This window comes from Pteropus vampyrus, unplaced genomic scaffold (assembly GCF_000151845.1).
Source record: "Pteropus vampyrus isolate Shadow unplaced genomic scaffold, Pvam_2.0 Scaffold36, whole genome shotgun sequence".
Lineage (NCBI taxonomy): Eukaryota > Metazoa > Chordata > Mammalia > Chiroptera > Pteropodidae > Pteropus > Pteropus vampyrus.
Window position 1 is genome coordinate 8,253,961 of NW_011888817.1, and position 23,315 is coordinate 8,277,275.

At 43.2% G+C, this 23,315-nt stretch overlaps 1 protein-coding gene and 2 non-coding genes across 25 annotated transcripts in view; all 3 read right to left on the reverse strand.

Annotated features, from left to right (window-relative positions):
* Positions 1-6,638: 6,638 nt before the first annotated feature.
* Positions 6,639-23,315, reverse strand: part of PUM1 (pumilio RNA binding family member 1) — a 108,600-nt gene continuing 91,923 nt past the window's right edge. For 20 of the 23 annotated variants that reach the window (XM_023529249.1, XM_023529246.1, XM_011357800.2 and 17 more), the window contains 6 exons: positions 23,139-23,273; positions 19,913-20,050; positions 17,328-17,453; positions 16,076-16,197; positions 11,745-11,937; positions 6,639-8,506 (listed from right to left, as the gene is read on the reverse strand). In XM_023529249.1, coding sequence (XP_023385017.1) covers positions 8,375-8,506; positions 11,745-11,937; positions 16,076-16,197; positions 17,328-17,453; positions 19,913-20,050; positions 23,139-23,273 — 846 coding nt within the window. In that variant the 3' untranslated portion in view covers positions 6,639-8,374. The remainder of the gene's footprint in view (positions 8,507-11,744; positions 11,938-16,075; positions 16,198-17,327; positions 17,454-19,912; positions 20,051-23,138; positions 23,274-23,315) is intronic. The other 3 variants (XM_011357797.2, XM_023529251.1, XM_011357794.2) reach the window with 1 other exon arrangement.
* Positions 10,794-10,878, reverse strand: LOC111738297. The gene has a single exon (XR_002779803.1). It is a non-coding gene; the product is annotated as a small nucleolar RNA SNORD103/SNORD85 (small nucleolar RNA).
* LOC111738298 lies at positions 22,141-22,225 on the reverse strand. Its single transcript, XR_002779804.1, has one exon. It is a non-coding gene; the product is annotated as a small nucleolar RNA SNORD103/SNORD85 (small nucleolar RNA).

A 23,315-nucleotide genomic window follows, 5' to 3' on the forward strand; every position in this document is an offset into this window, starting at 1 on the left:
CAGCGCCCCCTGCTCCGGCTCTCCTTGAGGTTCACAGATGCACACATTCACCTGCGTTCCAGCACACTGTATCCACAGTCACCCTCCGCATGGCTACCTGCACACCCAAGCCACATGCCAGCATCTGAGGGGCTCCCTTCACCTGCTATCACCACCCATGCAGGCATCAGCTGCCACCCTCCTCTCAGCACAATTCCCATGGCCCGCTTGGCCCCTCTGGGAAGCCTTTCTGACTCCCTCAGGCAGGGCTAGTCCCACCATCGCCCAGCAACCGGAAAAAGCCTGTCCTCATACCCTTTCAGTCTCTACCGTCTGTCTCCACAGAAGTGTCCCCCGTGGACAATAATCACAGGGCTCCCCCGTGGACAATAATCACAGGGCTCAAGCAGAGCCGACTGTACGGCAAGCACTGCTCTATGAAATGCACTCTGACATTATCCCCATTTTGCAAGTAACAAACCAACGCACGGAGATGTTAGGAGACATGCCCAAGGTCACACAGCTGGTGAGAGCTGAGATCCCACCCAGGCATTAACGGTTACACTCTAACGCCAGGTACAGAGGAAGTGTTTGAAGAATAAATTAGAGTCATGAGATGATTCGCACTGTCACATGGACGCAGCCAAACCACAGACATACTTAGATGAGCCTGGAACCCAGATAATCCTCAATCAGTACGCATGGCGGCCATGTCTCACCCCGCCACCGCCCATCAGACCTTTCTCTGCCCTTGGCCAGGCCTCCTGGCTCTAACCAGGCTGCAAAGGTGAAGGCGAGGCCTGAGCCGGCAGCTCTGCGCTCCACGCCTGAGACCATTATTCAGAGCTGCATCTCCAGGCCTGGCTCACAGTAGGTGTTCAGTAATTGTTTCCTGACTCCACTTGCTCCCAGAGGTTTGGCTTAACAGACTGGCTCTTTGAACTTAATAGTAAGAACCAGGCTCTGTTCTGGGCACTTGCCAACAAACGCTCTCATTCATTCCCTTCACAGTCCACAGGCCTGTGATTGGGGACCAACAAACATACTAGTCTCTGAAGGTTGTTGCCATGAGGACCAAATGAGCTAACACTTGGGCACCCTTCAAACAGAGCCTGGTGCACAGTGAATGCGATGGATACGTTCGCTTTTTACTTTATAGCTGGGTAAACTGGGGGTCTGAGAAGCTGGGTGACTTGCCCTGAGTTACACAGCCAGGAAGCGGGACATGCTGACAGAGCACGGTACTGTGACGTCTCCTGTGGGCACAGCGGGACTTTGAGATCCTAAGGACCCTCCCCCTTCATCTCAAAGTTATCATGGGCCTTGGAAAACAAGTCCCTGTCACCCTTGGGCTGCCCCCACCTCCACCCTGCAATCTCCACACCTACCTCCTTCATCACGACTTCCAGTCTTGCCCAAGGTTCAGGATGAAGGCCAGGACCGGGCAAGGAGGGGTTAACACCCCTCTGAGGGTTTGGGTGTCCTGGAGCAAATCTAGAAAGGCTTAGGGTGATGGTTACATCGCCACTGAGCCATGGCGGGTAGGAGGGGTCAGAGGGAGCCCAGGCCCAGGAGTGGATGTTCACCCCTGCCCTCGTCCCCATGATCGGGGGAGGGGAGGCAGAGAGGGGAAGGGGCAGCAGGAAGGTAGAGGGGAGGACAGTGAGGGAGAGAAGGATGGGAAGGAGGGCACTGTCACCCCAGAAGCCATTCCACTAACACACTCCCTTTCCTGGGAACAAATTGCATATTTGGAGTCACTTTCCTGGAAGAAAAAAATGGCTCTCTAAAAATATTTTGTCTTTCTCACCTCATCCTGGGGCTAGAACAGCCCAGCTGGTGACAAGCGAAGAAGGGGGTGCAGAAAAGTGACCTGGAGCCTGGAGTGAGAAGGACTGAGGGGGCGGGGAGACTCCTTTGCCTTTGAGACCATGGAATCTGAGGAAACACAACTGTCACTGAGATAGTTCATGTCTCTCGTGTGCTTTTTTGGCTTTTCGAGATTTGTAGAGACTAGCACTCCAGAGCCCCTGCTATGGGCCAGGCAGGCCCGGATCTAGATGCCCAGGGAGCTGTCATCCCAGGACAAGAGATGAGCTGCAGTCCCGTGTTCTGTCTCAGATGGGTCCCTGTTCTGTCTCTCACCATCTGGGTGGTCCTGAATAGGTCGCTTCCCTCACCGTGGGCCTCGGTCTCCTCTTCTGTAAATAGATCGGGTCCGGAAGGTCAAAAGTAATTCCCAGCACCCTGCAGGTGGCCCTGGGACAGGGCCTGGCAGACAGCAATAGCAGGGTGGCAGGGGATCTGAGGAGAGGCCTGGGGGGCTCTGGAGTTGAATCCTGGGTCTGCCACTTCCTGGCCAGTGACCTGGGGCCACTCTCCTTCCATGGAAGTTAGAGTGGGTGACCGTCCCCCCCTCCCAGGTTTGAGGGAAGTAAGTGAGGTAACCCAGGGCAGCGCCCCGCTCAGAACCCACCTAATTGGCCATTATATTCCAGTCATTCTCTGCTTGGAGCTCTTCAGGTCTGAGGTGGGTGGACCAGGACACCCTCCACTGGGACTGAGTGACAGAGGCTGAGACACCCCCGGCCCAGCCCCACCAGCCCCGCCCAAGGAGCTGCCTCCACTCTGGGTTCTGAGGAACCCCAGGAGTTTTCTGGAGTCCTGGTAAGGGACGCCTGGGGATGAGGGGTGGGCAGGAGCATAAAGCAGCTCTCCGAGGCCAGCACAGACTGGGGCAGCATGGGCCTCACAGGAGCAATGGGAAATGGGCCTTCTGATTTGCCTGGGACAGGCCTGGGCTACCTGAGTTTTTGTACTGTGTATTCATTATCTATTGTTGCATAAAAAATTACTCCTAAACACAGCAACTTCAAACAACAGTATACATTGAGCATCTCACCCAGTTTCTGTGGCTCAGTTCAGGAGCAGCTGAGCCAAGTAGTCCCGGTTGGGGGCAGGGGGGTCTCTCATGTGGCTGCAGTCAGGATGTCAGCCAGGCTAGCGGTCACTGAAGACTGGAATGGGAGGGTGGGGTGGCAAGGGAGGGACTCTGCTTCCAAGATGGCAAGTGTGACTGGCAAGTTAATATGGCTAACAGCAGGAGGCCTCAATTCCTCCCCATGTGGACCTCACCATGGAGAGTCCTAGAAAGTGATCCTAAAGCAAGTTGGAGCTATAGTGTCTTGTGCGGCCTAGCCTCGGAAGTCACACTCCACCCTTTTCACAAAATTCTATTGTTTCTAGGCAGCCCTGTTTCACATACACAAGGGTGAGAACACCAGGAGGCAGGCCACCTAGGAGGGCGGACACCCCAAGTGGTAACAGTTCAGTGCATCTGCTTTCATACTTAAAAAGTATCCCAGTATGCAGGATAAATTAAACAGTCACCCCAGTAAAAATTCTAAGGGCCCCAACACAGTAGGGAAAAATGGAAAGCAGTAGTAATAATAGTAACAACAACTATTTTTTTTGGTCTATTATGTGCCCAGCCTGGTGTCAAGTGCTTCTTATGTACCCTGTGAAGTAGGGCTATTATCGTCCCTATTTTCCAGATGAGGAAAGGGAGGAATAAGGGGGCAAATGACTTACATACGCCACATAGGGCTGGTGGAGCTAGGATGTGGTTTTAGTTGTTTGAAACCTTGGTGTATAAGTCAGGGATGTAGCCCCAGAAAAGGGGACCAGGGCCTCAGATCACATTAACAGAGGCATGGGGCTGCCTTCCTTGGCCCCAACCATCTGACCTCACACCAGCCCTGTGAGGGTGGCAGGGCTGGGCTACCATTCCGGGTGACAATTGGGGAAACTGAGGCCCAGCAAAGTCAGTGATTTGCCGGAGGTAACACAGGTGACTCAAAGGCAAAGCTAGAGCCCGTGAGCCAGATCTGTGACCATGCCCTGATATCCTAAGCTGGAGTGAGGGACTAGCCCTACGCCAAGGAGAAGCTGGGGAGAGAAGAAGAAAGAGAGTAAGCTTGGTCTTTGGGCAGATGCCAGACCTCTGATCTCTGGGTGGTATTGGTAACTCCTCAAGCCAGGAAAAAGCTATCCCAGCCCCGACTTTGGCACCTTGAACCCTTAGGCCGTTGTGTACAATGCTTTCTTTAGGCAGCAGCACCCTCGTGTGGCTACTTCTAGTAACTACATGAAGTCACACATTTCCTCCCCACAAATGCTCCTTCAGATAAAATGCTTACTTGGTTAGTGACTCATTGTGCAGTTTGGGTTTCAGACTCATCTGTATAATGGGCTGATAACCTCTACCCTACCTAATTCCCTAAGGCTTTCATGAGGATCAAAGGAATCACAAATATGAACGTGCTCTGTAAACTATAAAGAACTGTGATCGGGTAAAGGGTTATTACACAAACTGTGTGTCATCTGTCTTGGAGGGACTCTGCAAGAGAGACCAAGAATGCAGGTATCTAGCTGGTGGCAGCCCAGGACATCACATTTTGGGGCAGATTTGGTAGGAGTGGGAATGGTGGCCAGTCAAATGAGGAAGTAGACGCTGAGCCCAGAATTCAGCCCGCTCCAAGAAACTCAGTTCTGCAGAGGGGGAATCTAGGCTAAGGGGCAAAGCCTCAGACGCAGATTTGGTCTCAGCCAAAGACTCGTATCAGAACCCAGAACTTGTTTCCTTATCAATGAGATGGGGATAACTACATTCCTCATGGGACTGTTATGAAGAGTGAAAGAACATGTATAAACCATCTCTTTAGGTGCCTGGCACAGAGTCAGTTCACAATAAATTACTTCACGTAAACTTTACATAATGGACAAGGATTGTTTTGTTCACCAAAACCTATGCACAGCCATTGGAGGAGTAATGCTAGAGGTAAAAGATGATAAATACCATTCATTTATTATACCAATGCGCCGGATACTGCGCTAAGTAAGCTACATAATTTCATCTTCACAATCAACCTTTGACATAGGTACTATTATTTTCCTTATTTGACAGAAAGGGAAACTTGGCCTCAGAGAGATAACCCACATCATAAAAGGCAGTTGAAATTAAACCCTTTAATTGTTCGACTGAAAAGCCTCAAAGACACAGGCTTGAAACAAGGGAAGGAGGGGTGATCACGTTTCTAACATAGTATCTTGCTTTGTTACCACTAAAAAAATACCACAAAAAACATTTCATTAAATGCTAAGAGTATGAGAGAAAAACTCCAGAGCGTAAGTATAAATAGTCCAGGTAGAAAAGAAAACCAGCACGCGAGTGCCTGTGCCAGGCACTTGACATTCATCAACAATTCTATCCCACCACAGCTCCACAAGGCATTACACCAATCTTACAAGAGGAAACAGGCTCAAACAGGCTCACTTAGTCTCCCAAGGTCACAAAGACAGCAAGCAAATGGGAAAGAAATCCAAGCCAACTACTTTGTACATTGACTCTGCAAGGGTCTAGTAAAACCTTAATTATACCTTTCCGTGGCATGATGTGAGAACTATTTCACATGTATTATTATCACTTTCAATTCATTTCCAGAGAGGCTGAAGATGAGGGGAAGTAACAGCCAAGCACACACACAGAGTGGCGGGACCCATGTTTGAACCCAGGATGATTCCGGAGCCGGTTTACCATGCACCCAGCATGCTCTCTCTGATGGGCCCACAATGGCTGCTGCAGCGGGAGAAGGCTGGGAAAGGACCCAATTACAGCCACCAAAAAAAGCAAAGTCAGGTTCTGGATCTGAAACCTACATATATCAGCTTCCTTTCCCTCCCTTTATTCCTGGGACTGCAGGGCCTGCTAGTGACAATCCCATACCGTTGAGAGAGGGCCATTCAAAGTTCCCTTCTGCAGACACCTGGAGGCTCCTCTTCAGACATGAGGTAGTGTGGCTCCCACTTGACCTCCCCGGCCAAGCTCATTCTTTAGTTGCCAACAGACTAATGTTTTAGTGGCAGATTTTGTCAAAGTAGCTTCTGGAGTAAGGGCAGTAAAGAGGGAAAGTGGGCATCCTCAGGCAAAGGTGACAGGGACTAGTGAGCTAGAGCCTCCTGTACTAAAAGATGGAGGAGGTCCCCAGTTGGAGGCTAAGATGAGCAAGCTAGGACACTGGGACAGCCTGGGCTGGCCTGCGTGTGGGCTTGGTGGACAGGGTAAGGACAGGAGCAGCCAGAGAGAAAAGGGGACCTCAGGAGGGGGAAGACTGGGCAGCCTTCCAGATGCCTTATCTACAGCCCGGCCTTGGAAAATTAGGTGCCCCAATACTTTGCTGGGAGACATTTGAAATTGATCGCATTCTAATCTAGACCCAGGCTCACAAATCCTGCCAAGGCCAGGAAGAGGCAGTGACGATCACAAGGAGAGAACAGGGCCAATTGCAGGGCGAAAGCTTTTTGAGAATGCTCTGGGCCCAGGGAGGTGAATACTCTTCTCTGATTTTTCAGTAGAAGTTGGAAATCTGGACAAATGTGGAGTGTCTTGATTTTGAAAGCACGGGGCAGACTAAACCCAACATCCTTGGGTCAAATCTGGCTCAAGAACCATCAGTTTGACAACCTGGCCTTATTCCAATTCTCTCCCCCTCCTACCCATCCTCTCACAAAAAAAAACAAAATAAACAGAAAGAAAGGCACCAACAAGGAAAAGGCTGTCCTAGGGCACTATATTGGGAAAAAAGAAGTTAAAGCACAAATTCAGATTCCAAAGTTCTGTATTTTTCAAAATAAAGATCACACATTGTTTAGAGACAATCTACACAAGAGTTACAAAAAATAGTTGCCCAGGCATAAGCATACACAGGTTTGTTAATTATACACATATGGTTACAAGTGTGCTTGCAAAAAAGTTCATTGGAAATATACACAAGGCTCTGGAAATGTACACCGTGTAGTGTTACAATTCTATATTCAAACAAGGAAATTTGACAGTATGTTACATTCACTTACAAGTAGACAAAATGCAAAATACAATTCATCTTCTGTACAAAAAGGAAGGGTGATTCACACTTTACAAGGTGGGAGGGCTTCTGTAAGGAAAGGGAGGGCAGGGCTGAACTTTGCACATCCTTTTGACTGTCACAAAATAAGCAAAACATTACGTTTTTAGGATTAAAAAAACACTACTGTGAACTGAATCATCTTGAATAACATTTAGAAAGGATCTCGCTACTATCTGACTAGGTGACAAATAAAATCAAGCTAATTTTTTTTTTTTTAACATATAACTAGGCTGTATAAAGAACATTTATTCCTTCGAAAGAAAAAAAATTTACTTCTGGTTGAAATTACAATTTACAATATACAACACTATATGCTACGACCATAAAAGGTGTGAATATACACTGAATGCACAGGGTTGGCTAATTCTTTTTTTCTTACCAAAAAACGTGTTTATGTTGATTCAAACTTCTCCACATTTACATTACAGGTATACAAATGTACAATTGTACAATCAAAAGTATGTTCGACTACTAGGGTACATTATAGATACAGATTAGACATCAAAACAAGAAAATACTACAAATTTGTATATATGCAAAGTCTACACCAAGTATACACTATATATTTATAGAAGCAAGACCAAAAGCAGAGTTGGATTTTTTTTTCTCATGCTAAATAATCAAGATTTTGCCTTTCAATGTTAACAGAAAAAAATCCAATAGGCAGTAAACAATTACACCCGCCGGGCCTGGAAAGACATTCTGACAGCCCGTCTCCTCATCACAAAACAGACTACACCATCTTCTTCAGCATAATAGTCTCCAAAAAAGTCAATTTTTAGAAGTTTCATAAACTTAATGTCATAAACTGAAGCTTTAGCAACTCTGAAACGATTTTCATTTTATATATATATATGTATGTGTATATATATATACATATATATACTTTTTTTATAAACAGTGTTAAATGCCAGTTTGGGGTCATTTAACTAAAATTCAAATTTCTCAGGTTTTTTTGTTTGTTTTTGTTTTTTACTAAAATGAAGTGGGGAAGAGCTATTTGCAAAATTTGCCGGCAAGGCAAATGAGTTAAAAACCTTTTTTCTTTTTTTTTTTTTTAAACTTTTTTTTTTTGTTAAACCAACCACCCTGAAAGTTTCCACACGTGGAATATAGATACAACATTGAACAAAATATGTGGCTTCCCATGTACATCGGTTACCTATGTACAAGTATCATATACACCAGTAAAACAACAGGGCAATTAGTCAATTAAAAAAAATAATTAGTACATGTTATGCGTAATAAAATTAAACAAATTTACAAAGGCTTTTCCACTTGTGGATTTGATTCCTTTTTTTGGAGAGGGTAATCCTGGAGCAACCATGTACGCGTTCCAGATTCTATACTAGAATACTTCTGGTTGCTGGTTGGATTCACCAGTGGGCCAGTGAGGTCAGTGGGAATGAGGGGACAGGGGTGACACTGCCTCAGATAATACCATTAGGAGGGCCACAGATGGGCCCTAAGTCAACGCCATTCTTCATGTAGTATTTCTCCAGCTTGGCCAGGATGTGCTTGCCATAGGTGTACTTGCGAAGAGTCGCGATGTGGGGCCGGATCTGTGGAGGAAGCACAATGTGCGTTACTCTGGCCTGAAAACAGATTTGGGCGGACTCGCGCTCCCAGACACCACATCACACATACAAGCACACACACCCCACAGCAATACCTTTTGCTGGTTCAGCCAAAGCACCTGAATCCTAGAGCTACAGTGACCCATCAGATGAGGACAATAGCTCCTATTCCAAGCACTGGTGCAGGACATGAAGGCTCTGGAGGCTGGACAGCCACTGACCACTCCCAGGACAGTATTTGCAGGAAGTGCACCCCGACTGACAGCCATGCTTCCTACGCCAGCTACTGCACAGTGCCTCCCTACGGATGCTTTCAGCCCCTCTGGCCCTGCGCTTGGTATCTCAGCCCTCCTGAACAGTGGGGGTTTCTTTCTGGGCCCCATGAATCCTGAGCTCACCACCTAACACTGTCCACCAGTTCACAAAGGATCACAGAAAGCTGCTAACGACATTAAAAATGACTCACGTGATTCGGGCTTGTTCATTTAAGCCTCCTAAGAGGTGTGATTACCCCCATTTTACTGATGAAAAGATGAAGGCACAGCAGTGAAGTCACTCATCCAAAATCAAATGGCTAATGAAGGACAGCACAGATATTTGAGCCCAAGTGTCTGGCTCCTCCCCAAACTCTTTTTCTCCTCCGTACTCTCACGGCACTGCCTACTGCACCAATCTCATCCTTCGCCCTCTCCAAGGCTCAGCTCTACAAGTATTCTACTCCATTCTCCCCTCCCTGGGCAGATCCACGTTGAGAAGTCCTATGCATCCCAGACAACCTGACAGGTGCTTTCTTTCTGGAACCACCTTTCCTCTTCCGTGAGCTCATGGAGTTTTCTGCATATCTCAGCTGCAGCATCTAACACGCTGTATTGACAACCACCTGCGTACTGATCCACTGTCCCACAGACACCGTGAAGAACCAGGTCTTGTTAACCTATTTCCTCATCCACACTTGCACACAGTGGGCAATGGACCAGGGTAGATGGATGCTCTCTAGACTGAGAGCTCCACGTGGACAACTTTTTTGTCTCGTTAGTTGTGTCTTCAAGCAATGAAGGGTCAAGTAGCTCTAGAAACCATTTCTGGACACAGATCCGTATCAGCTATGACATCCCACCCAGGAGCCTATGTGGGAAACGTATTAATTGACTTGAATCTGAGCTGTGCAACCTAGACAATTTGCCCAACCTCCCTAGACTCATCTATAAAAAAGGAAGGAATAATGCTATACTTATATTTAGTTGTAGTGAGGACTGTGTACATGGCCAATGTTTTTGTCATTAGAACTTGAAATCCAACCCTCTAGCTTTTGGTAGCTCCCCTGGGACTGGCTGACTGATGAGCCTAGCCACTTACTTAACCTTTACACCTCTCCTCTTCCAGACAAAGAAACTAACAACCCACATGTATGTGCGTGTACAGTATTGTGGAAGTCTACTTTTTACCTGACTTAATAAGGTGAAAATTAATCACCTGCTCACTCCCAATGTTTCTTCTCACTAAATAAAAAGGGTATAGCTGAACCAGAGAAGAGATGAAAACTCTTCGTTTTTCAGATTCTTGGGACTCCTCTCTCCACTCAATCAACCAACTGCTAAGCCCCAGTCTATCCACCTCTCTTCAATCCCAAAGCTGCTGCCATCTCTTGGTTTAACTATTTTAACAGCCTGCCATCCAGTCTCTTCACTGCCTCATCTCCTACTTCTTCCTGTTCTCCACATTAGTCATCAGCTTATTCATCGGCCAGGACAATTATCGGAAATGTAAAAGTGATTTTGCCACCACAATCCTGCCCTAATGAACTTGCTTTACTTCTTCAAATACACTGTCCTGTCTCGTGCTTCCAAGCCTTCATATACCAGGTTCCTTCGGCCTAGAAAGATCTGCAAAGATTTATTCAAATGTCACCCTCTTAGGGAACCCCACGTTAGAGGCATCGTACCACATTCTCACACAGCCCTGCCCAATATTTCCCCAGCAGCACTGTAACTACCTGTGCATATACTGTTGTGTACACCAGCACAGCAGCCCTGCTGAAAGCAGGGCTTACTCATTAAGCATGTGACTGCTACAGCATTTGTTGAATGAATAAATGAAGGGACACGCTTTAAACTTCTGCATATCTCCAACATTCCCTCTGCCTCCACCAGCTTTCAACCCACAGATTCACAACATAAGGACTCTGGACTCCCCCAGCCTTCAACCTCCATGGCCAACACCAACGCAGTGTTATGTTTTGTTTTGCTTTGAACTGGAGGTGGTAGGGGCCTCGTCCGGCTCAGAACTCGAGTCCGTAACAAAGATTCTCATTACCGAACCGTGTTCTCAGTGAGGGCAAGTGGCTCGTCATCGCCAGACCATGACCATCCTCTCCGCTGAGAAGGGCTGGGTGAGTTCAGAGCCCAAAGGTCAAGGGTTCAGGTCACAAGCACCCCGAGGCTCGCAGCACAACACAGCTGCAGCATGCCTGCCTGTGGGTTTGTTTCGCCTCCTGGGCCCTGTGGTCTCTGTGGGGCTGGCTGCGGCCGGCTGGACCTGTTCCTGAAGCCGTGGGCCTCTCCAGGTGCTTTCTGGGCCAGCCCTCACCCACAGCACCTACCACTTCAGATTTCTATCCGTTCTCCTGTCTAACTCCCCTTGAGTCTGGACTTCTCCTCCTCCCGCGCAGCTTCCCCTCAGACTCGGGGCACGCGCTCTCAGCACTGCTTTCCATCACCCTTCTCCACACTGTGCGCTGTGGGCAGGGATCAGTCTTAGTCACCTCTGTGCTGGTGTCTGCCACAGAGTGGGCATCGGGTCAACGTGCCAGGCCCGGCACAGCACTGGGCGGGCAGGCACTCATTCAGTAAACGGTGGTGGGATGAATGAATAAGAGGGAGGAGGGAGAAATGGAAATAAGGCAAGCAGGTCGCTTTGTTGGACTGAGAAGCTGAGTTCCTAGGAACAGAGGGGCAGAAGCCTGGCCCGAAGATCAGGGAGGAAAATCCCTGTCAAAGACTGGGTTTAAGACTTTCATACCAGTGAGTTATTGATAGAGGAGAGGTTGCAAACATGGGACAATGGTCACTCCAGATAAAAAGAAAAAGGAGCACAGCATGTGACATAGTCTAGTGACAAATTCTGCAGAAGGCACCAAGATGTCCATTCTCCTCTGCATTTCAGAAGTGTGAAGAACCCAAGGCTTTGCACACTTTCTGACTGAGATCTGCCTGACCTGGCCTACCTTATGCATGACGATCTTCCGCTGGGCTGGCTCTGCCACATCAATCATCTTCTGGACCACGTAGTTGGCATACTGGTCCTTCATCATGGTGTATAAGGCACTGTGGGGACCGTCGTTCATGGTGCATACCTCATCGATAAGCACAGCACGCTCCGTACGGGAGGCATGAGTGACACATTTCTCCACAACATTGCTGTAATGAGACAAATCCAGGGACAACTCTTAGAAAAGGGACCTTGTTAGTGTGTGCTTGTCTAGCCTCTGCCCTGACCTCGGGATCAACAGCAAGAGATCTTAATATTTTTGAACGATGAAGTCATCCACTGTTTGGCTCTGTGACACTCTCCACCTTTGCCACCTGTGGCTTCCAACGTGAACCGCAGTCAAGACCAGGTCTTGGAGGGTACCAGACCCAACTCTCCAACAGGTGAGGGTTAACAAGCCTGGGCAAGTGACTGGGCTTAAACACAAGCTTCACAAGACCAGTTAATTGCCAAACTGGTTAATGAGCATAATTTCAACATGTATCAAAATCTAAACATTCTTTCCTGCCCTCTGTGGGCTTACTGAGGCCAGGAACAAGTCTTTCTTATATCTAAACCCCTAGTGCCAAGCACAGAGCTTGGCATTTGGGAGGCTGTACAAATGCACTGAGCAGACAACCACAGCACCCATTCTGCCACCTCATGCTGCCTCTCAACCCTTTCCGAGTTTAGAAAAAAAAGTGCAGCTCACTGCCAGCACTGATTTAACATCACACATAAGAATGCTGTTTTCTAGGATTTGACATTTTTAGCAATCGAGATTTACTATATTTTGTCAACGGAAATACCACCGCTAAAAACAGAATGCTATAAATAGAATGATGTCATTTGTTTCCAAAGACTATTGATATACTAGAGCAATGCGAAAATAATAATAATTTTTTAAAAAAGCGATATTTCATGGCAAACATTGGGGGTAAGGTTAGGCCTGTAATCCGCGAGTCATCTTGGGGTAAACGCTGCAGCCCTAGTGCTGCCGCCAAGTATTCTTGGGGCAAACGGGAAATGGATTAAGAGTCTAAGAAGAACCCTACAGATGTCTATTCATATTGCTTAACACTTCAGAAACATATATCATCCTGGAAAGGCGGGGGCGGGGATGTGGTTACATTAAATCAGAGTTTCTCTACAATCCAGAGGGACCTCGGAGGCTGATTAAATTACACACAGCCATCCTGGTGTGTATTTACTAGCCAGGAGTAACTGATTACTCATTAGTGTTGGCTTTATAATTCAACACTACTTTGCACCGGTGGCTATGGGCATGAAGAAGTTGTGTAATGTCAAAGAACAATACATATTTGTATTTGTATTACTGGAGCCAATTATGTAGCAGAATGAACACACCTGGTGAGTAGGTGGGCAGTTGAAGGCTTTACCAAGAGTTCATGACTTGGGGGAAAGCTGTTTTGGATCATGGAACACACAAATAGAAAAAGAATTTGAAAGGTTTTGGACCTAGCTAATGCAGAAAGCTTTTTTTGACAATCTTGAAAAATAGCCATTTAGCCTCTGCTTGGGAATATCTAATGATTTAGAAGTAATTACTTTCTAGGGCAACATACCATATGGGTGAATGGCTCTGTTAAACACTCTTCCTTATATACTGAAACTAAATATGCTTCTCTGAAATTTCACCCATTTGTCTGAATTTTGCATTCAGGGGCTGGAAAAGGACATATGCCTACTCCAGGAGCACCTGAAGGCAGAGACAGTCTTACTCTTTCTTCAAATGGCCAGCCCTCTAGATATCTGAATAATCATTGCAAATAACCATGATCAGCATAATTCCCTGTTCCTGAGGTTTTTACACAGTAATACCATCTTGTTTCATGGAACTCTGAATGGACCCTCTCAGTGTTATTTGCTTTTGCACACTGAGCTTATGCATATGCTTTAATATAGAAAACAAAAATTCTCAAACTAAAATATTTAAGAACTATCATCTTGCCAGACATTTCTTTAATCTACCTTAATATATAGTGTGTAACAAATCTGGTGAGCTAATCTATCAAGTCTAATTAAGACAATACCCTCTCCCCTCTACTGTAGCGATAGGGGAAAACTTTTTTCCCCCACCTTCCTTCTACAGTACTATGCAATTCTAGCATGAGCTGAAGGTGTGGTGCTGTGGAAATAAATTTCTTAAAAGGCACTGGCTCCTCCCTTAGCAGAAAAGGGAGTTAAGATATTATTGGGCTTGTTCAGAGAGCACAAAGCCAGTCGCGATCTCCAAAGATTCAGGCAAAGAACTCATCAGTTTTCAGGACTGCTTGGCTGGGTGTACCTTCATCGACTCCAGGCCTACTTTCCTACCAAGTGTTGAGGACTAGAACACGACTTTCTGCTAAACTGGGCTTGGGACAGGACACTCGCTCTTCTGGGTGGAGGACTCAATCCTCAGCACTGACCTGTCTTTCAAGAAAGCTAATAGATAGATCAGCTACCACTATCGGATTCCACTTGGCCAAAGGGTTCCACCTTAACACATGATCAATAGCATTTCACTCTTTTAAGTTTATTCTGGTTTTTCTGAAACTGTGGTTCCCAGCCCATCTGTGGGGGATAAAAATCAATTTAGTAATTTGTGACCAGTTTTTTTAATGAAACAGAATACTAAGTATCAGCATTAATCATGGGCAGTTCCAGTTATGTGTGTGTACACATGTCTGAGTATGCAAAGTCAATAAAAAGTTTACTTTGTATTCTGGGTCATCACCAAAAAGTCAGAAAGTCACTAATCTATTTTACTGGTTTATTTCTATTAATCTGTTTTGAATTTACTGGATCTTTCTTCTGTTCTAATTTGCTATTAAGGCCATATAGTGAATTTTACTTCAGATGATATATTTTTCTAGTCTAGAATTTCCATTTTGTTCCTTTTATCATAAAGCTTCTAATTCTCTAGTAACATTTCTTATAATCCATTCATTATAAGCATATTTTCCTTTACATCCTTGAGTATAATCCTCTTCTGCTAACTCCAACATCTGGGTAGTGTGGATGGTTTTGGATTTCTATTTCTTATTTTTTCCTGAGTACAGGTCATATTTTCCTGTTATCTAGACATAGTAAATGATACACTGCAAAAACTGAGTTCTGTTCTGTTCCTCTAAAGAGTATTACTTCCCCAATCCCTTTATTTACTGTAATTAACTAGGCTGAACTCAAACTGCAAAACTTCTCCCATGCTGTAGGCAGCAGGTGAAATCTCGGTTCAATTCTTAGTCTTAGTTGGGCTGCCCTGAGTTTGTCTCATGCAAATGTGATTGAAGAGTCAACCAGACATTTGGGAAATTTAAACACAGGCCTCCCCCTCTCTGGTTCTCTTCCTTTCCAGGATTTCTTCCCTGCTATTTTGTCACTTCTGTTGCCATGGTTGCCCCAAACTCTGCCTCCTAAGAATACTGGAGATATTCTAGTATTTCCATGGTCCTGGTAAATGTCGAAAACCAAAAAACAAAACAAAAACAAAAACAAACAAACAAACAAACAAACAAACAAACCAATGAGCTGACCCCTGATATGATAAGGCTGTTAAAATACTGGATCTATGGATGATTTTATTTCTTTTTTTTCTACTTTCCAAGCTATAATGTTATAAGATTTCACAAATTGAAAATGAACGATTTAAAACCACCAAGATTATATGTGTCACATATGCTTTGCAATTTATCCTAAAAACCAGAGAAGAAAAATATTCCAAAAATATAAAATACCATGTTATGTATACAGTATGATATACAGACTCTGCGTATAAGATCATACCACTAACCCATTGGAGATCATCGCTTTCTTCTCAAACCTCTGCTATTAAAGTTACCTAAAATATCTTTCACAACCTGGGAATAACAAGTGCATCTTATTCTGGAGCTGGCACAATATGAAGACTGAAAGAGATTCTAAGAATATGAAGACCTATATACAGATATGGCACAGTGCCTCTTAATTCAGGAGCCCAAGAAGAAACTGAGTAAAAAAATCTTACAATTCCAAACAAATAAATGAAATGTTCAGTTTACCAAAGTACAAAACTTATAGTTCTTTAGAAACAAATACCCCAGATTTAAAAGGGGCTGACTCTAGGGGAATGAGGAGCCCACTAAGGGACTTATGTTTTATACTTTGTAGTAGAACTACCTGACTTTTTAAACTATGTATATCTTAAGAAAAATAAACATTTCTTTTAAAAAAGAAAAGAAAGAAAATTCATTCTTTCTCTCTAGACCTGAAATACTATTTAAATGTCTCTTCTGTAGAACAATCTGTGTAATTCAAAGTACATACCTTGCAAATTTGTGCTGACTCAATACAAGTACATTGCCTCGGATTTCTGCTACAATTTTACTTTTATCCTCAGGACGACCATGCTCTAATACATGTTGGATTACATAATTTCCATATTGATCCTGTTTGAGAAACAACACAAGAAATAAAATGCATATAAAAATGAGTTCAGTGGGTTACCTAAAATCCTTAAATCTCATCAACACCCATCTTCCTGAAGCACTATGATGCCTAACATGAATACTAATGAACATACAAGAATTTTTAAAATAGGGGAAAACTGTCACTGCCTATCATTACAAAACAGGAACACATTACTACTAAACAATGAAATATTTCTATATATTTATGCTCAAATAGAGCATAATAGAGCTGGGTACTTCAAAAAATACTATATACAAACACGTAGGCCTCTTCTCATTTAAAAAAGATAGGGGGAAGGAAAGTAGGTGGAAATAAAAAGATACTTTTCTCTCAAATGGAAATGTATAAATGGTCCACTATATCTACAACAAAGAAAAACTAGAAATAAAGTTTATATACAGCAAAACAGACAACACCTAATTAAATAACATCACACACATATAATGGATACACTCATTTATCTAAAGTGAAATACACTTTGAGAGAATAAATGTAAGTATAAATTCTAGAGGCAAAATATTTATTTGTAAGATGTAAAACCGTAAGAACGTACAAGTAAAAAGTGCCAATGCCAAATGTGTTTGCATCTGGATGGTAGGATTATAGATAATTTCTTTTGTTTTGAAAGTACTTTTTGTACTTTCAAATTCTTCCGCAATGAATATTTAATATATTTATAATATACCTCCCACCAAGAAAAACACAAAACAAAAAAAAAAAATTTTTTTTTTTAGTGTAACACACTACATGCAGAAGTATTCAAATGATTATATGATGTGGGAGAAATTTTTAGTGGTAGCTCGAAGGAAAAAACTAACTAAACCACTTAGTTCATTTGCAATGATGAAACTGAGACTTAGAGAGATTAAATGGCCTGCCTCAGGTAACATAGCTAGCTAGTCTACAGGGCTCTATGCATCACTCATATTCATAATACACGAACCAGGCTGGTGTAAATGAAAACTTGCCCCAAAGTTTCAGTGGGCATTTTAAAACACATTAACATTAACCTCTTCTGGAGCGGATACCTGTGCTGAGAAAACACACAAGCTCTGGGCTTGCACGAGCCCACAGGTGTTTGCAGTTACTCTACTGGCAACTCCACTACCTGTACAAGTTGCTCTGTGTGCTGGTGAAGCTCCTCTAAAATAGGGAGTGTCTGGTCGGGGAGACAGTGCTCCAGGATCCTCTGAATCACTCGGCAGCCATAAGGATGTGTGGACAAAGCAAATACCTAGGGCAGACAAACACAAGTAAGAAAGCCAAAAACGATAGTTGCCATTTTTTTAATGCTTCTGTATTGTTTACAGACATTATCCCATTAATCTTCAAAATGACTCTGAGAGAGAGTCATGGTTACTCTCCGCATACAAATGAGAACATTGAAGTTTAATTACATAATGTGCCAACTGTCATACAAACAGTAAATGACAGAGCCAGGATATTATTTTCCTAGTTGGACTCAAAAGCCCAAATTATAAATAAGGCATTTAATTCTCTCTACAAATAAGGTGTGCATGTGTGTAAACCCATTTCCTAACTATTCTAGGAATTCATAGATGTGCAAAAATTCAGATGAAAAGTTTTCCAAGAAGCGTAGAAAGGCACAGAATTAGTCAAAGTCAAAGTCCATCACGTCAAAGGACAGGGTTAAAAACAGAAAAAGGGCTAGATTCAAGTCCTGAGTGCTTTCACATAACCACAAAGCAATTTTCTGAATTGAACTGGGATGTTTTCAAGTAATAAGCAAGGAAAAGCTTCCTCTTTTGTTGAGTATGGAGAAAAATAAGTGCGCAGGCTTCAGGCCCAGCCCACCCAAATTCAGTTCTGCCCTTCCCAGCTGAATGACCTGGACCAACTAGCTCCTCAGATCTGTTGTCAAGAACCATGACAATAATGGTAAGAACAATAACAGGTAACACTTATTAGATGTTTACCAAGTGTCAATCACTGCACTAGTGCTTTATATATGTAACTTCATGTGTGTAACTATACTTAAAATAGGATACTGTATGGTTCTGCTCAATTAAAATGCTAAACAGTATGAAACAATTTGACTTATTTCACTCAATATTGTTTCAAAATTTACTTACAATTTCACTCAATATATCTTTCAAACATTTACTTATAATTTCACTCAATATATGTTTCAAACATTTACTTATAATACTGTGGGCTTCTGTAGTTTACTCTGTATAACTGTACAATATAATGTTGGGCAAGTATACAAGGTTTTTATTTAAAAAAATTTGTCCAATCCTCCGCTAATGGACATTTAGTCTTTTCCTACTAGGAGAATAATGCTGCTTTGAACATGTCTAAATATATCTCATGGTGGGCATGTACAGATGTTTCACCAGTACACTCCTAGGCCAGAAGTGCCAGGTCACAGAAAATATAAATGTTGAGCTTTGGAAGTTGATACTAAGTTATTTTCCCAAACAGTCGTGCTAATAACTATTCCCACCAGCAGTAGTCCAGATCTCACATTTCTGCCAATATGGAGAAAATGGTCTATCATTTGTGGCCTTACGTTGTATTTTCCTGATTACTAATGGAATTATTTATTTATATGTCTACTGGCAATTTGTGTTTCTTCTATTTGTGCTTTTGACCCACTTTTGCATTAATTTATATTGTTCACTTTGGTTATAGGAGTTCTTTATATATTCTAGTTATTCTTTGGTAGTTTCATCTTGAAAATATTCTCACTCATTTGGTTGCTTAATCCTTTTACCTTTGTTATATATTTCAATAAATGTAAGATCTTAATTTTAAAGTAAACAAATCTACTTTCTTTATGAACTCAGAAAGTCCCAATAATCCCCTGGGTTAATGTCTATAATCAATGTTCCCCTGACATAATTGAGCAAACCCCAAAACCTGAACGACTCTAAAATCTCATTTTGATCTAGGCTTAGCAGTACAGACAACCACACCTGAAAATCTACTTGTTATTTCCCATTCTTTTTTCCCTTTTCTGGAAAAAAAAAAATAATAATTATTATTATTCTGTACACCCAAGAAGATATGTCTTACTCTCTTATCTATTTTAGGAGAAATATGAGATATTGTTTTTTGGCAAAGGAAATTAATGACAACAGCCAATTAAAGGACAATTCTGGAAATATCGTGGTATAAGAAAATAACTCTGCTTGGAAGATAAGAGCATACCAGGCTATTATGACATACAGGAGAAATTAGAATCCATCTCTGGTTATGTGGTCACTTAATAGAGTTCAAACCAACCTGATCACCACTCTGTCCCACCCCAAAATTAAGCAAAAAGCCCCTGTTATTTTAAACAATATTTACACAAGACCTGCAAAATTAGTTCTATAAATGATTTTTAAAATATGATAATAAAAAAAACTTTTAAAAAGCAAGATAAATATTACTTGACCAAAGGGGAAAAAATTTATTCTTCAAATATGAGATTTAATCTTAACTCTGATGACTATCTTATCACAACACGAGTAGCATTAATGATAGAGAGAAGGTCCACCGACAGTTAAGGGAAGACAGTTGGGTACACAGAGCTAGGTACCTGACACCACTAAACATGACTGCTATTTACTGTAGTCTAAGATAAATTAAACACTTGAGAACACTCCACAAATTCTACCCTCTTCTCTGCTTGCAACAGAAACACCTAACAAACTATTTCCTTTATTTCTTTCCTAAGTCACTTACCTGCCCCTTAAATGCATCGATGATAAACTGCAAAGACTGAGGCTGCACACATTCAATGCATTTCTGAACCACGTGATTGCCATTCTGATCCTTCACACACTTCAGGACGTGGCCGTCTAGTTCCCGAACCATCTCATTCTATTGGAGACAAGGAAAGAAAGCACCACCAGAATCACAGCGAGCAAACACCTGAACAATCAACGGTCTCCTTACCAAACAAAAGGCACTGGGCAGGGAATCCATGATAATGAAAGTGGGACAACTTGGCTGTGGTACTATGACAACCTGGCAATAGTGACTAGAGTTTCCCCGCCATGTTAGCAAACTTCCTGTAACAGTAATCAGTCTGGGGGAAAAAAAAAAAGTATTCTAACTTACAAAAGACCTCTGGAGGTTTTAAAAATATAGCCATCTACCAAATAGAAAAGAGCCCATATCCCGTACACTATGTTAGAAAACTTCACATATAAGTCATCGTGTTTTTATTACAACAACCCTGTAAGGTACATATTATTAATAATGAGTTAATCTAGAAGTTACTGTTGACTAGGCATACGTCTAAGTGCTTAGCATGATTTGACTCAATGAATCCTCATAATAATACTATGCATTGGGTATTATTAAAGAGGAAACCAAGGCACAAATTAATGACTTGTTAAAATTACAAACCTAGACTGCCAAGAGTCAAACCCAAGCAACATGACTCCTGTGTAAGACAAAACAGTGTGTGTCAGTAAACTACCTATCAATTATGTACTATTATGTATATACCCTCTATCGATATATATGAAGAAAATGAGTCTGAAAAGGGTAATGTATATAAATTCTAGCCCAGGTCTGTGACTCCAAAATTATCTTGCCACCAGGCCACAGTGACTGCAATGTCAGCAGGAACAGTGCTCTCTGGTAATTAATGAAAAGTGCCCAAACTCAGGGAATACAGGAGAAGGCCAGACACTGAAGAGTGTGTGTATACAGGGAATGAGTAGGGGTGCCATGAGGTATAGAAAAAGAGATGGTGGGATTCTGACTGGACCCCTTTCCCAAAACGTGCTGTCTCAGGTATCTTGAAGCTGAATACCTGCACCATGCAAGGCTGGGCCCTGGTACTTGACACCCGATTTCCTTGCTATATCCAATCTTTATATTAGCTTCACTGTGCTGATTCTACATTTATGGTGGAAGACTACAATTGACATTTATGAATGCAATGTCTTAAATCCTGAAGATGCTGAATATGTCAAAGCAACTAAGAGATTTTCTAATTAAAGAAAGCCAAGATTACAATGCCAGGGATGAGCAAAAGGCAATAGACTCGGAAAAGTTTCCTAGAGTAATTAATTGAATGTCAGAAAAGAATAATTTATTCTGGAAACATAACTGTGAGAATAATAAGAAAAAAATGATGCCTACAAAAAGGCAAGGACCGCACAATCAAAATGAAGGGGCGGTGACTTCCCTTAAGATTTTTCCTGAGCCCAAAGCGGTAAAAACCAGTAAAGGTGAGTTAATTTCGCCTAAAATAATAAACTCGCACCTAGAAAACAGTAAACTACCCATAGTAGAAAGAGGAGTTCAGGCTCAAAACAAGTTATTACAGAGAAACAAGACCAGGAAAAGATACAGAAATACCGAGGAGAAAGAACAACAGTTATTGGCCAGGGTGAAAAACTACTACAGTGTTGCCACCCGATTAGACAACAGAAAACAGTAAAATCTGAAAAAAGTTAGAGACAAAAATCAACAACATATTACAATCATGGGAGAGGACAAAAATGGAGGGGGAAAAAAAAAAACACCTGGAAAACTGTAACATTCCGATTTTCTTTTAGCAACTAAGCATTATGGTCAAAAAAGAGGAAGAACTTTCCATGTTAAAAAAAAAAAATTAAAGGGGAGAGATTCAACCATGAAATTTTCATCCTTGAAAATCCCAGGTAAACTTAAAACTGATAATGATCTGAACATTAGAAGAAAATTAAAAGTAATAGTCTCACTCCGGCTTCTAATTATATACAACACTTTATCGCTGCGGCATCTCCAGTACTCAGCACTGAATGAACTCCAAACCTGCTGTGTCTTCAACATTCCCTCTGCCTCTACCAGCTTCCAACCCACAGATTCACAACATAAGGACTCTGGACTCCCCCAGCCTTCAACCTCCATGGCCAACACCAACGCAGTGTTATGTTTTGTTTTGCTTTGAACTGGAGGTGGTAGGGGCCTCGTCCGGCTCAGAACTCGAGTCCGTAACAAAGATTCTCATTACCGAACCGTGTTCTCAGTGAGGGCAAGTGGCTCGTCATCGCCAGACCATGACCATCCTCTCCGCTGAGAAGGGCTGGGTGAGTTCAGAGCCCAAAGGTCAAGGGTTCAGGTCACAAGCACCCCGAGGCTCGCAGCACAACACAGCTGCAGCATGCCTGCCTGTGGGTTTGTTTCGCCTCCTGGGCCCTGTGGTCTCTGTGGGGCTGGCTGCGGCCGGCTGGACCTGTTCCTGAAGCCGTGGGCCTCTCCAGGTGCTTTCTGGGCCAGCCCTCGCCCACAGCACCTACCACTTCAGATTTCTATCCGTTCTCCTGTCTAACTCCCCTTGAGCCTGGACTTCTCCTCCTCCCGCGCAGCTTCCCCTCAGACTCGGGGCACGCGCTCTCAGCACTGCTTTCCATCACCCTTCCCCACACTGTGCGCTGTGGGCAGGGATCAGTCTTAGTCACCTCTGTGCTGGTGTCTGCCACAGAGTGGGCATCGGGTCAACGTGCCAGGCCCGGCACAGCACTGGGCGGGCAGGCACTCATTCAGTAAACGGTGGTGAGATGAATGAATAACAGGGAGTAAGTGAAGGAAAATGAAAGGTGAGTTGGAGAAAAGTTTAGTTTTTTGGAGCAATCAGTTCAGGCTGAAGAAAATGACAACTCATTAGTATTTTACATGCTTCAACTCTTGCCAAACAAAAACCCCACCTCTTAAACTGAACCTAGTAAAGATTAAGTTCTGCTCGATAAAAGTGTTTAAAACCACTGGTTTTAACAAAGAACGCTTGATCTACTACAAATTTACAAATTGCACAGTTCATGCTTGCCATGCACAGAAAGGCAGCCACAAGCACCAAAGAAAAACTAAAGTTGACTAAAAGAAAAATAAAAGCTGACAAATTTACAAGGTTCACTACATGTACCATGGAGAAACATCAAACACCAAGAGAAAAGTTAAAGGGGAAACTTACAATTACCTGCTGGTCTGAGGGAATAAATTCAAGAGCTTTCTGGATAACACGGCAGCCATACATCTGCAATGCCAATGACAGGACATGGCCTCGAATCCGTTCAGCCAAAGCCAGCTTCTGTTCAAGGCTGCCAAACTAGACATAATGTGTGGGTGAACACCATTACTTAGGTAGAAG